Source organism: Falco rusticolus, chromosome 12, assembly GCF_015220075.1.
Source record: "Falco rusticolus isolate bFalRus1 chromosome 12, bFalRus1.pri, whole genome shotgun sequence".
NCBI classification, from domain to species: Eukaryota; Metazoa; Chordata; class Aves; order Falconiformes; family Falconidae; genus Falco; species Falco rusticolus.
In genome coordinates, this window is record NC_051198.1 from 30,947,949 (window position 1) to 30,963,162 (window position 15,214).

A 15,214-nucleotide genomic window follows, 5' to 3' on the forward strand; every position below is an offset into this window, starting at 1 on the left:
TCCTTTGTAGAAAGTAATCTTCCTGATTTCAGGCTCTTTCTCCATATCGAGTTCATTTTGAATTTTAATCAGTTCTCCACAGTGCTTGCAACCCCTGTCTCCCCTCCTCCCACACTAGCACAGCTTGGTGTCATCACATACCACACTACAGCTGTGACACCGGGATGTGCTGGTGGAGGTTTTGAGTTTGAATATGCAGTGAAAAGCAAGAAAGAAAAGCAAATCACTGCCTTCAAAATGTCAGTTTAAATAGCCAGAAAAATAATTAAAAAGTAAATTAGAAATAGAAACCCGGAAATCTTAAATATCTGCCAAAGAAGCATATTAGCCGAGCACAAAGCTGTGACAAGGCTTTAGCTCTGGGGAAGATACTTCCCATTAATTTAGCCCTTGGCAGCACCTATCTTTAACCATATAACCACATTAATAAGGAATAGGAACCATAACCAGGGGAGTTTCTGCATTTATTTATGGACCACGTAATGAGAGGTGGATAACGTAATTCTTGCAGGACTTCTACTCTTGTTTCCATCTTTATTGTATATTTCCTGGAAACAAATACCCAATATATAGTAAAAAATAGCCACGGTTTCATTATCTACTGTGTATTATCCCATGATTTTTTAGCATATATGAAGTGCGTGGCCACCTTATTTTAGCCTCAGAGTACATACTCAGGTGTTTTTGCAGACAAGCAATTAAGATTGGAAAGTCTCACAAAATGCTCCTATGAATTGTTCCATGGAGAGCAAATCTAGAAGCACCAAACCACCACAGCATCCCATGGCACTACTACAGCCGAGAGTTATTGCTCACTGTGCAAAGTGAATTGCAGATGTGTACACAAAATCTTGAAATTTAAAACAAAACAAAAAATCTCCAAACTTGAAGCCACCTCCAAAAAACAGCATAGCTGCTATCCTGCCAGCAACCTGTGCATGCAGATACATGCTACCTGCTAAACCCCAACCCTTTTCAGATCACAGGCTGACAATTTTACATCAACACATGCCTTATATTAGCTTCATTTGGCATTTCATAGTGCTTCCACTTAAAAAAAAAAGTCAACCCCCCCTCTTGCTATGAAAACAAGCAGCGTGGAATCCCCTGGCCTTTTTCTGTTTGCTGAATAGCAAATCAAAACACTACAGAAACTTGGGATATCAGGGAAGGCTCGCTGGGAGGGAAATAAAACAAAACCAACTTGTCAAATGGGACTCCCTGCTGCTGCATACCATGTGGTGCTCTAGTGAGCTGCATCTGTTCCGCTATTAAACATAGTGGTGAATATGATACCGACAGCAGTGACATTATCAAATATGCTGAGTGGTTATTAAGGCTCTGCAGCATAATCTTTTCACTTTTTGTTTTAATTGGTAGAAGTTACTGTAAAGTAGCTTCACGTATGATAACGCTCTTTGTGCTTGTCCCTAAATGAGAAGGCATTGCTACATAATCCACAGTGAGCCTTAAAACCTCCATCTGCTATGCAAGGGGTAGGCCGAGTACTTTTGCTTCAGAAACTCTCTGTTGTTTCCTGGAATTCGCTGGGTCAGAGGGGAAAAAAAACCAAACAACAAGGTATGAGGAACAGTAAGGTTTCAGGACATTAATGGGCTTTCGCAGTGAACAGGACGAACACAGCCTGTAGCATTCCACCTGTAAGCAGTAAGTCACAAGTCTGCCAAGAGTGAGGGCTGAACAGAATGTAACAAGACATCCCAGCCCCGAAATGGAGCATGATGAGATCTGTTGAGGATGTAATGCCTCAACCCCATCCTTTGATCCAGAGGCTCGGGATGAAGAGGAGTACCTGACCCAGCCGTAGAATGCACAGAGGGACGACGTCCCAGTCCTGTACAAGTGGCTTTTCCTAGACCACAGAGAACATAGAGTGCTGCAGCAGCAAGCACGATTTACATCTCCCCAAGGGAATAGCTGGACTTAGATTTTGTCCTTGACTGAACATAGATTATCACCTACAAATTCCAGCACAAGAAGTTAAAGGCACGTTAGTAGTTTCATGCTGCTGCGCTGACGGCTTCAGGATAATTTCCCAGAGAACTGGCAAAACTGAAGGACTGTGTCTGTCCTTTGTTCCTCAGCATCCCTTACGCCGTGTAAGCGAGGTAATTATCGAAAGCCAAGAAATGCATGAGTCAGTTCCTTGAGCTAATCCACCCTCTGGAGCATCAGAATGCTTCAGTGTAAATGGGCTTTCCTGAACAGAGAGGTATTTAAGCCTCTCCAAACACTTAACAGGAAAAGTCACCTGTTGTTAGTGGGATTGTTACATTAAACATGAACCGCCAGAACACCGACAGCATCGGTTCATTACATCCTTATCCTCTCTTGTTAGCGTTGCAGAAATTCTCACAACCAGCATGATCGAAGCAAAAATCAAAAAGAGACGTAACATCAGCAGCAGCCCACTGCCAGTTGGGAAGAATTGCCCTGAGAGCGATGGAGAGACATACACGGCTGCTGCTGGGAGAGAAGGGGAAAGGCTGCTCGGTGACACCGGCGGTGGAGACGCACTGATGTCAAGCGTGTCATGCTCAGGTAAGACAGGCAGTGAGCAGACAGCACAGGCAGGATAGGGGAAAGCAGATGAAGGTATAATTAGAGACCTGAGTTTCAGAAAATCCAGGTAAATTCCCCGCTCTGGCTGTGTTTCCTTCACGACCCTGTTGCAACACGTTAGTGTCAAAGATTATAAATGTTAAATAACTAAATCAGATGAAAGTATGAACCAGGCCCAGTGTGTTCAGTTCAACCCTCTCATACACCAGGTGAAAGTCAGTGATTTTACTTATAGTTACTCCTCACTGACACTGTGGTGTAAGCGAAACGTGAGAAAGGCTCCAGATAATAAATCAGTCCAGAGGAAAAAAAGCAACCTAGCATTAAATACTAAAACAAATTTCTAGTTTGGTGATGGCACTGAGACATCGCAGAGTAAACCCTGCATTAAGCAGGTGGTCAAATTAATTAATTATGAGTTACAATTCAGGTAGTATCTCACAAAAACAGAATAGCATTAAGATGAGCTTTCCTTATTAGCACAAAGTGATTAACTATAGTAGAAATGTTTACTAAAACATATGCCTGAAGCAAAACAGCAGGCTCTGTAAAATTGCCTCGGCACCTTTCACCTTCCAGCAGGAGTTTCCTGGCCTGATCTAGATCCTTCTCATACATACTCATATTTCTGTGGTTTCCTCCAACAAATTAGCAGTAAATGTGGTGGGATGAGAATTATTTGGAGTTAGGATCAGAATCTGTTCAGGCCACCGGCAGCACTTTTCCCCTAGTCTCGTTCTGCATCGACAGGCTAATTTCTCTAGTATTAGAAATGATACTGTTCATCCTGCACATTCACCGAAAAACTGCTACACTGGTACTTTGTGCTGCAGTGCACACTATATCCTTACCCTCACAGAGCTCATGAATTTAAAAGACAGGGAGTTAATGGGCCAAATCTTCGGGTCTGGCTCATGTTCATACTGAACAAATCTTGCTGTCCTGTGCAAACCTGGCCCTCTCTCCACGGGTCAGAGCAATCAGAGAGTCGCTCCCTCTTACTCATAGTCTGGGATACTCTGAAAGTGATGCCGTTGCTCACGTCTGTCCTTTTTTTTTTTTTTTCTCCAAACCACACACTGTCAGCCCGAAGCGCCTGTACCCCGCCTGCACCCCACATTGCCATGGCTTCTCACACACCAGGCACATGTGCCTTCCCCTGATCTTCCAGCCAGGCATCCCTAGCAGGGGGGAGTGCGTGCAAAGCTTTTTGTGCTTCTCCAAAACTAGATGAGAACTACATGGTAACCAAGCTAGGAAATATTATCAGGGCTGAGTCTACTGTATTATTACATATAACAAACAGTATATGCTTAATAGAATATACAATCTCTACAATAAGCAGAGAAGTAGCTAGGTGGGCAAGAGCCACTCGCTCTTGGAAGAGACCCTTAATCATCTAGAGCTCTAATTCTCCAAATAATCACAATAACTTCCTATGATTCGGTGCTTCTTCCTTTGGGTGATCAGCCAGGTTTCAGTGAACATCTCGACTCTTCTGCTATTGCAAATACTGAAGCACTCTTTAAATCTTAATAAGGTTGCTAAAATATCTGCTAAATTTTTCATCAGCTCTTTTTATACATGGCAATGTTCTGGAAGAGTTGGTGCCAAGTTATTAAAATATCTGTAACCTTCGTATGCAAGGATGTTGGCCAGTAACCAGTGCAGGGAATTTTGCATTAAAAGGACCTGATTAGACTGAGATGGATCTAAAACATTGGTGGATGTATATGTTCACTAGGAAAATTGCTGTTATAGAGGAAAGATCACCTCTTTATTTATCTGAACATTATAAACTAATTCCCCTGTCTTCCTTTCTGAAGCCAGAAATTTAGTATTTGTATGTAAAAAACATCACAAAAGTATATGTCTCCTAATTTTGGCCACATACTTAATTGCTTTGTTCTTGCTGCTTTTGTTCTTCAATTAAACAGAATTAATTAATGGTCCTCATCAAGGTGGTCTTCCATGTGAGTGCACCATACAGTCACCATCTGAACTGACTCCTCCATTCCTTTAGCTATACGGTATGTCCCGTTCTACGGGAAAGAAAAGGTGTGCAGTCACTGAGACCCATGGAGGGTGCCACCGGCTCTCGCTGGGATTCACTGGGACTGCAGAATATGCCCAAGCACATGAACTTGCGTTTAAGGACATGGCAGAAAAACAAATTATGGAACGAGGGAAAGGGGAGAGAAAGACAGAATCCTTGAAAATAAGACTGGATGTAATCCATAAAGTACTTCAGAGCTTTAAGAGTAATGACATAAAAACTAAAAACTGCTTTATGGAGAGGTCACAAGCCTCTGTTAATTAAATATGCTTGCTCTTTTGCTTGTCTCTCCACACTGGTCCACTTCAGTTCTTTCAAAATCCAAGTTTTAGTATAACATGACTCAGTCCAACCCCCTTCTATTCTTAATCTTCTAGCATTTTTTTTTTAAGTTCAACAAGGCCCCAGGACAACGAAGTTCCATGTTTATATTCTGTCCACATGCTGGATCAAAAGTCCTGTTTGTGTACAGTTTGCAACAATAAAATCAGAGGAGGACTTGCATCCAAGTCAGGGATGTAGTTTTGGATCTTAAGCAGTTCAACTAATAGATGAATTCTATTTACAGCATGATCTTGAGATATGTGAGATCAGAAGAGACCTTAGAGTCCGTGATCTGGTCTGCAAGATCATTCATACCACAATACCGTGGCCCTATGCAAACCTTTCCATATTGCTATTAGAGAATTCTAATATTCATGTGGCCACCAGAAGTGCTTCAGGTATCTCCTCACCCTCAGCCAGGCTCTACATTTCTGCTAGAAGAAAACACCTCATGACATTCATCCGAGCTGAGGGCTGGAGCATTCTGGGACTGACACATGGCATTTTAGCTGAGAACTTTGGTCCTACAACTTTCTCTTGCCAAGGGGGTGGCAGGCGGTGACCCCACCATACAGCATGCTTTTGGGGAAGGAGGCTTTCACCCTCCCAAAAGCATGAAGGCTTTATTTACAAAGGAGTTATTAGCAGGGTAGAGGAAGAAGTGACAACTTCTATTTATTCCAAGACAGAGGAAGAGGATGAATGGATCTACTTCCCTCAAGCACATCCCCAGGCTGGGGAACCAGGCAATCCCAGCTGGAAGAAGATCAGCCCCGCCACACTGGTAGAACGGACCTTCTACACCAGCATCGGGATTTCTCCTTGCAGTGCTCTGTGATGGCAGTCATAGCCAGACTGTTCAATTTTATCACTTGTCCAAATTCCATTCATATTTTCCATACAGCAAGGTATCATTAGCCCATTTCCACAACCTTCTCTCAGCAATTCGTCCTCTTCGTGGCAGGAACAGACACATGTTGCTCATCGTGTGATAACAGACTGTGCAGAATATTCAAGATGAGGCATTCATAAACAGCTTATACCATAAAATCGCCTCTCTGAGGTGGTTTGTTGTTTGTGTTTTTTCTTTTTTTTTTTTTAATCTATGGCACTGCTAATACAAAAGAATAACTTAATAGCATGTTTTCAAGGCATGGATTGACCATTTCAGTGATTTATTTATTTTCTCTCCTACAAACTTAAATCTTTAACCTGATCAGTGAGGTAAATGATTGCTGCATTTAGCACAAATTCCCTAGATTAAATCATTGCTCCCATTCTAATTAACTTAATGTTGGTGTACATTGAAATGCATTCTCACCTGTCTGTCTAGTCCCATAAATGATTCTTTTCTGATTGCACTGATCTCATTATTCAAACCCATAGGCAAGTCTGGAAATCCTTCTTTCATAGTAATTTTTCTTCGGTCTAAAGCTTAACACATAGTCTGGTTGCTGAGTTTTCTGTTCCCCAAAGAGACGTATAATCCCTTCCCACAACAGTTAAACTTCCTATATCATTTTCCATACACATATATTAACGAGGGGGAAAAAAATCACAAATAAAGACTGTGTATATAAGCATTACAAGGAAATACCAAATATTAACAGAATTCTGGATAAGATCATCCTTCAGAAATTTTCTTCTGCCTCAAGGTAGCACGATATTAAATATCACAGCCCTGATAAACAGAGCGATCCCAAGGCTTTCCAGAGCTCCAGAGGGATCCCTGACGCCCATGTGGCCGACATGTGATGGCCTGATTTTCAGAGGTGCTGATTACATTCAGCTCCCATTGACTTTATCCCTGATGTGCATGCTCAGCAGTTCTAGATTTCTGAAACATTTTCTGGGGAGTTTTTTTTTAGCTCTTCCTGGAAGTGAATAATTTGATTTTAAATTCATTACTGTTTCATGCATATATAACCCACCACCGGCCTTACCAAACCTTTGCATTGCACAGATACACATAAAAATAAGGAATTCCATATTTGAAAGACAGTTATTAAAAGGAATGCTATTTCAGGAATAATTATAAGGAATTCCATATTTGAAAGATGATTATTTGAAGAAATATTATTCTGGGAATTTACTTTGAAAGATTATTAAACTCTTCCTGGGAAAATTAATTAGCTCCAAATACAAACCACTAAAATCAAAGGTATTTTTACCATCAATCTCACTGAAAGTACATCCAGCTCTCTAGGCATTGATCCAAATACAGCTAAGTCAATAAGAATCTTTCAATTGACTTTCCATTAGGCATTATGCCCAAGACATGTGAAGTATCCAAAAGAGAATAACAAATTCATTTATCTTAAGACTGCAGTTTTTTTCTCTGGTACAATCAAACCCAGAAGTCTGATCCTCACTCGAGTTTTACTATTTTTGTTCACTTGAGGGAAAGTCATTATACTTGCATGAATTAAAATCATCCATATATTATGTATATGTACAATAGAATCTAACAGAGTCAGCTATTAAAAGCCTGGTGCAGAAGAATACTGTGTATGTATAACTAAGAGGTGGAGGGAGGGGAGCAGGAACTAACAGCCCTTCTAAGTTTGCCAAAAGTTCCAAAAAATTAGTAGGAAAAAAGGTCAGAGGACTTTTGCAGAATTTTCCATTAACTTCAATCTGCAAATCAAAACCCCATGATATCTTTTTTTTTCTCCCCCCCCCCCCCCCCGCCCCCAAGTCAACATTTCATTTGGAGTTATTATTTCCCTGGTTTATGAAAAATGAAGTAAACAAAAAATGATTAAACAGCTCAGAACATGGGGAAGCATTAACTCCCTTGGAAACCAAGAGGATTTTTGAACCAAAACTGACAAAAACTCACAAAAACTTTCACTTGTTTTTATCCACATCTTCCTCATGGAGAAAGTTTCAAATGAAAAGATGCCTTTCTCACCATATATATTTTAATAGGTGTAGTATATAAATAGTTTGGACAGAGCACAAACTGAATTTATTCACAATCCAAACCCCATTTTTCTGTAATATTTCCTCTCCTATGACTGTTCAACTCAGTCATTAATCCTAACCCTGAAGGTTTTACAAACACATTTTGAAAATCTAAGTACAACACTGATTAATCTATCATGCCAGTAAAGCTGTACCTTCAGATCTTTCAGGTTAATTGTGTTATATTTGCATAAATTTATAAATATAATTTATACATTTATAAATTGCATATATTGATACGATTTGCCCTTAAACATACCACACTTTTTCAGGTAACATGTTCCCACATCTTTCAAAATAGTTTTCCATGCTTTCCCATCGCAGTATTCACCTTATTGGTTTACATTTGCCCTATAATGTTTCTTTCTTATTAAAGAGAATAAAATAAAAAATATATGCCACAATCTACCCTGAGTTTGATTTCTTTTTATTTTTGTATGTTTACTATACGCTAGGGAGGACTGTCAACCTCCTTTTGCTGGAACCACAGGGTGGTTTTACTACAGGGTGGTTTTCCCCTGCTTCTCCCAGAAAAGGGTTAGGACAACATTCAAAACGCTGCCACATCTGTCTTATTCCTTATTTTAAATCTTCAGATGTTTGTTATCAGAACAATCTTCCCCACTTCACCTGCTTCACCAGACCCATATCTGTTGATGAGCTTAACGAGTAGTTCCCTGCCCTGTCGGAGGTAACGGGAGGCCAGTTTAGCTTGAGCAGCTGGTGTCCGGTGGACTGGGGGGCTCTGCTGGAAGGCCAAAGCCATCAGACCCGACACCTTCTGCTGGCCTTACGCTCCACACGAACCTCTTGCTCTCAGTATCTGCCTTAACCATAAAACCATCACGTCGGTTTTGTGCTCCCCAGATCCTTTGATTTGGACACAAATGACGGAGAGAAGGAAGACACAAAACCTGCTGACTCTTTCCATCAGCTATACAAAATGTTAAAGTCTTTCATTTTAACAATGAAAGATGAAAACACAGCATAATTTACACATAAAAAAGGAATAGAAATCCATTTTCCTATTGATGGAAATCTGTCCTTCTTGTCTTCGTTAGCAGAGCATGTACTATTTACACCACACAGAAGAATGCCAGTTTCCTATGCTACCAGCATTGCCAGAAAGAGAAAATTATCAGGATTTCTTAGCCCTTCGAGGCATTATTTTTGGCTAACTTCACTTTGTTCCTCACCATGGAAAACCTGGAAACTTGAGACAGCAACAGCACTGTTCCTATGAGAAATGGTGGCACATATATGTATTTATGTATGTATGTATGTATACACACACACACTTTTCTGAAGTCTAATGACCTGGGAGAAGAGCAGAGACAGGACCAGGGATCACTGACACAATTACTTAAGGGCTTTAAAGGGCAATGGGAAAGCCAAGCACTGAGGTGCACATGGTGGGTACCTGAACACTGCTTGAATAAGCTGCCACCTTTTCCCATTTGGTGTGGAGCTGGATGCAGACTATTCCAAGAAAAGAGGGGAAAAAAAGGTGGATTATAATAATTCTGAGAGCTATCTGTCCTTCTTTTATCTGTCAACAGGAGAAGGAAGCGGCAGTAAACTTTTAGGCATGATAGCTGTTTCCTCTGGAAACGGGTATCCCAGCAGATTCTGCACAGGAGACCACTTCCATTACAGAAGTCAAGTGATTGCTGTGAAAACTAATTGCTGCACCTCTGGATGACTAAATCTCTTTCTTGCAGCACAGGGGTGCACATGTATCATACACACCCCCAGTCCTTGATAGCTAGGCTGCTACAGTACAGCTGGACTGTATAACAATATATCTCGGAATTTAAAATATTTGCACTGGAACTGTTAAGTATCTGGTAGCAAGGTAGCTTACACATTTTTTTCAAATGTTTCTCATATTAACAATGGTTATTTGGGGAGGTTAAATGATTACTTTAAATAAATGTGTTCCTAATCTAACACTAAAGCTGTGATTCAGCTGATCAAGTAGCAATTTTCAAAATCAGAATTTGTTATGAGCTTGATTTCATTATTAGGTTTACATCGTCTTTAAGTAAACAGAATAATAAAGAGGGCAAGCACACACTGAAGTACCATAATCAAACTCATAATTTCCTCTTCCATTTCTAGAATGAGGAAGGTTAAGAGCAAGCTACCTCATAGCTCAGTTCCGAAACATCCCAAACCAGCACCCTCCCCAACATGCTGATGAGGACTATGACCTGAAATTTTTTAACTGAATGCAATAGTTCCAAACTTTCTTTGCCACCCTTCTGCTGACAATACACTTAAAATCAATCCTTACACATCTGCCCTGACTTTTGTCACTGGGGAGGGTCTGAGTGAAATGAAAGCTCAGTAACAAACGAACCAGTTTCTATCACGCTGTAAAACTGAACCCCAGCACAATTAAATCACAACTGTGTCCTTGTTACAGTACAGTTGTTATAACACAACATGCATGGCACATCCCAATGTGCACAGGCATTCACTGCTCGTGCATATTCATTATACAAACAGCTGAGCAGGTGTGTACAAAAGAACATGCAGAATTAAGACTCTTCCCTCCTTCCAGTTTCTCCTCCTTGACCATTCACAGCTCTTGCATGTTTCTAGTTATTTGGTAGATAAGACATTCTTTAGTGGTATCTCAACATTGGTGGAGAAGGAAGTTTTGAATGACAAAACTCTACTACTACTTTTATTACAACCAGTTTAATGCAGCAGCTGCCAATATTGAAAAACTTCCATCCAATAAAATATTTTTCAAATACAACATATACATAGGCCTCTCCTTTTCGATTGCTTCACGACATCTTCTGAGCTAAAATAGACCTCAGTTAAAATTCTCAAAAGTGCCTACATTTCCACTGATTTAATAAGATGCACATTCTTTGGTACCACGAGTGCTTTTGATAATACTGCCTTTCAACTTTCTTTCGAATACTACCTTGATTTGAAAGAGATTCCAGGGAATTATATCCGAGCAGTTTTCCAAGCTTTATCTAACACTGATGACCCTTAAAAAAATTCATACCAGATGTCAGGATTTGAGGTCAATCCCTTAGCGTCTCCGCTCCAGAGTGACTACGTTGAAGCAGCTCTCAGAAGGTCAGACCTAGATCCAGTGAAATTTCTGCAGTTATCATGGATTTTGCTCTGAAGCCAAGCAGGCTTCAGGGAGGTTCCCAAAGTCTCTTGCAAAGACAGTAAGAGGAGGCCAGCATCACCTCACAGAGCGTGACGATAAAAGGCCTTTTGCTGCTTCACAGAAATTTCAAAAGACCAGTAAAGTGTAGTTTACACTTTTCCATTTTTTCAATTTTCCATATTTCCAATATTCCCCATTCCTATTAAGCTGGTTTTGACCATAGAAAACTCTCAATGATTCTTTTATTTTTACCATCTGTTGCTACAGCATGGGTACAAGAAAGTTACTCAGGAAAAAAAAAAAAACAAAAACCAAAACAAAACACAACACGAGCAGGCAATAATTTTTGTTCTCCAAATCTCCAACTCATAATTAATAAACCCAACACTTGTTTAAAATGGAAAAATTAAAGCTAGACAGCAGATTGCATTAATATTATGGGTTTGATAGACTTCAGGTAGAGTAAAACTATGAGGAAAACATCCCTTAATATGCTAAAGAAACAGAAAACACTGTAAGAAGAAAGTAATGCCGTTGACCACAGTGGGTGGATCTGGTCTCTGATTGCAAAGAAACAGGCAAATAATGACTAGGTACCTGATGTTAGATGTGGCTTTAGAACGTAAATTTTTAAATTCTCTTCAGCAACACAATACTTGCCTTGAAAAATGTAGGCTCTCAGTATTTCTGGCACCTGGGAGAAGTCGCTTTGTTCACATTTTTAAATTACCACTGTACAATACCAGCCAGCCGTGTGCTCTGTGCATTTTGATGTAACAGAAGGGTACAGACAACCTCTGGATTTTATTTTAGACCTTCTTTCTTTGTTTATTCACTCAAACCAGTAAATAAGAAAAAAATCACCTTGATTCACAGTGCAAGAGTTTACAGAAAGAAGGAGCCTGGGAAGATTGAATACCGTAATTCCCTCTAATTTTGAAAATGATCACTGCTGAATATTTTCTGAGGGCAAAAGTGTAATTGGTTATAGATCAATAAGTAATTTCATTCAAAAGGAACTCTTCTGTTCCTGAAAGTAGAGAGATTCTTATATCAAAATCAAACTAATACATTAACAAAGTTGAGACTAATCGAAACATCAAAATTTTATACTGCCCTAGTTATGTTTATCTCAACTGATCATTTATTTATGTTGCCATAAAAATCCAGATGCTTTCAATTTTGATTGCTAGTTTTTTGCCCTAAGGCAGCCGAAATTACTTTTTTAGACTTCCTAGCTTGACAGTCTGTCTTTCTGCTTAAGACTCACCATCACAAAGGAATGGTGAAATCAGAGGATAAATTCTGGTTTTAACAATAGGCACAGTCAATTGTGATACAGTGTAATTCCCCGACCAGATTCCAGATTAAATCCTCAGGATTAATGTACCTTCCTCTGACACTGCTAAATCCCGTTTTATGTAATTAGACTGCAGCAAACCGCTGTATCTGTACAGCTATACTAGTATAATTTTTAATTGAAAAACCATATAAAGTAGCATGGTATAAAGTAAAAGGCTTTTTGAGCATGTCTGAGACCCTGTACAGTACTGTATGCTATAAACCATTATCACTGAGCTCACTATTGACCCAAAAAATTCCCTTAACAAACTGCTGTATTTACGTAAAAATTAAATAAATTTAAAACCCACTAATACAAGAACAATCAAGACCAGAAGAAATATCATGCATTTGTTAATAATACTTACGATATGCAGCTCTAAATAATCTCCAAGCCCCGTAGAACTGTCCACTCGTACCAACACAGCTTCTTTTTGAACAGTACTAAAACCTATTGCCAGTCTGTCTGCACGAGTGCTTGGCCGATCATTAGGAGGCCACGTGTAAGTGATTTGTCCACCACCTTTGCTAAAGATATATGTTGTTCCCGCTGTAAAACAGAAATAAATATAATTAGCTCACTTGCACCAATGCAAGCCCACATGGAGATCATATGCTCAACAAAAATCAAGATGTTCTCATACAGCAAATAGGTTCATAGAAAAAAACGAGACTATATTTCAAAACGAAGGGGTCTTAATCGCTGAAAATTTTGCAAGAAACGAAATATTAGTGCTTTTTATATAGTGCAATCAACACAGAATATAGCATAATTGCACATGCAGCAATTTAAAATACCATAGCTCTGATTCAGACAGGCATATCTATGCAAGAGAGTTCTAAATCTTATGCTTGAAGAACATGTTCCTGTGCTGAGCAGAACAGGGATGAGTTGAACCAAACGCTTCCCCAAACTGGGCCTATGTGGAGAAGAAATCAAGTAATCCCAGTTATCTCCCAGCTGACAAAGAAATGCAGCTCCCTACTTACACAACAAAAATACACACTATATGACACGTCATCATGCCCAACCAAGCAAGACGTTAACAAATACATTCAGATAAGGCTCCTACAGATCTGAGGTTTATCAGCTTGTGACAGATGGGGATAACAAATGGAAACACAATTCTGCTTGTCATGTCAGGACAAAAAGATATCAGCCTACCATCTAAGTAAGCAATGGCTTATTTGCATAATGCTCAATGTATAACTTGTAAGAGTGGAAATCTTTGCACCTTACACTCAGCACGCACCTACAAAAATCGATGCTGTTTTAAACAAGTGCTGTTAAGCTAAACCCACTTAGTGCTCAGGTGCTTAACTTCATCACAGCATATTTCCTCTGATCTAAAATAATGGCATATCCAGGTATTTTCCACCTAAAACTTGTATCCTAACAACAGCCTATAGCAGGCCAACCCTGCATGTGCTTGAGCTTTCTTGTAAAGCCACTCCGAGCTGTCTACTTCTTTCAGAGGAAGGCAGGTCAAAGCGTAGGGAAGTATGTCAGCACACTGTAAATGCAGATGTCTAGTTTTACTAGCTGTTCTAATCTGGCCCGCTGTGTGGCTACTCTCAATTTTATTAAATATAATTCAGTTTATTCCACCCAATACTCTCACTACATACTTCCCATGTCCATGTAAGAAGATAGCGCATAACAACGTCATTGTCATTTCCTTACTTTCTTTCAAGATTGACCAAAAAAGCTGTGAGCATAAAAATGGATCCAAAATCCCTTGAACATTTAGACTTTTAAAGCCAAAACTGAGAAGGGCTGTAGAGTTACACCACTCCTTCAGCTTCCAGATGCTTCAAAATCTTACCTTACTGCTGAGCAAGGCTTCTTTGTATCAGTCTCAAAGCAAAAAACCTTTTTGAAGAGATATCCTATATTTATGGCTAACATCACTTTTCCTTTATGGAATTACATCCTACTCATAAGTTTTTTCCAGTAGCATTGATTTGTAATATTTTATGCACTGTGCATAGTACCTAAAAAACTGTAAAGCTCATTTTATATCAACACCTTGAAGGACTGTGCTTCAAATAGATCTCTTGGCTTTTCTCTTGACGGCAAAATACAAGCCTGCATGTGTTCTAGGAAAACTTGTTGGCTCTCTCTAGCAAAGACAAACGCAATAACAGACCTGATATCTAAGGTTTCACACTCCAAGTGAAATCAGGGTCTATTGTCATTGCAAAGAGTTGTGCACGAGTAGCGAAGGTAGGGACTGTGCCTTAAAAAGCTTGGTAACGGACATGGGCAAATGGTGTCTGGTTTAGGAATCTGTGCGACAAAAACCTGATCTCCTTCTCTCCCACACTTGCTTTCCTCATATGCAGTGCTCTGAAATGCACATTGATCTGCTGCATGCTATTCATTAACGATGGTTGAACCCCCCAGTTCTAGCACATCCTAAAAAAAATGATACATGGGACATGTAATATCACTCTTGGTGGTCCCCAAGTTCTCCTCTTTGCTGCTAGTGTTGACTTCCAATCTTGAGCAGATTGAGGAGTGACAGAGTTTGGGTCTTCATACAGTATCTGTCACATTGGTGACAGTGAAAGGATTTATTCTGTGTTGATGAAAACCCAAGGGCTTGATCCAAAGCTCATTAAAAACAGCAAAAGCCAATTGTTGACTTCATAAAATACTGTGTCAGGTCATGAGTGAGGCTCTTATAAGTAACAAAAAATGAGAAGGCTAAGAAAAACCAACTCCTTACGCCTCAATGTCACAGACAAAACTACCAGAATAGTACCAAAGATTTAAGTGGGAGTGCATAATTTTCCTT

General features: G+C 39.7%; 1 protein-coding gene across 26 annotated transcripts in view; it reads right to left on the reverse strand.

Annotated features, from left to right (window-relative positions):
- Window positions 1-15,214, reverse strand: part of NRXN1 (neurexin 1) — a 730,254-nt gene that overhangs the window by 211,490 nt on the left and 503,550 nt on the right. For all 26 annotated transcript variants that reach the window (XM_037405538.1, XM_037405537.1, XM_037405535.1 and 23 more), the window contains one exon: window positions 12,782-12,963. In XM_037405538.1, coding sequence (XP_037261435.1) covers window positions 12,782-12,963 — 182 coding nt within the window. The remainder of the gene's footprint in view (window positions 1-12,781; window positions 12,964-15,214) is intronic.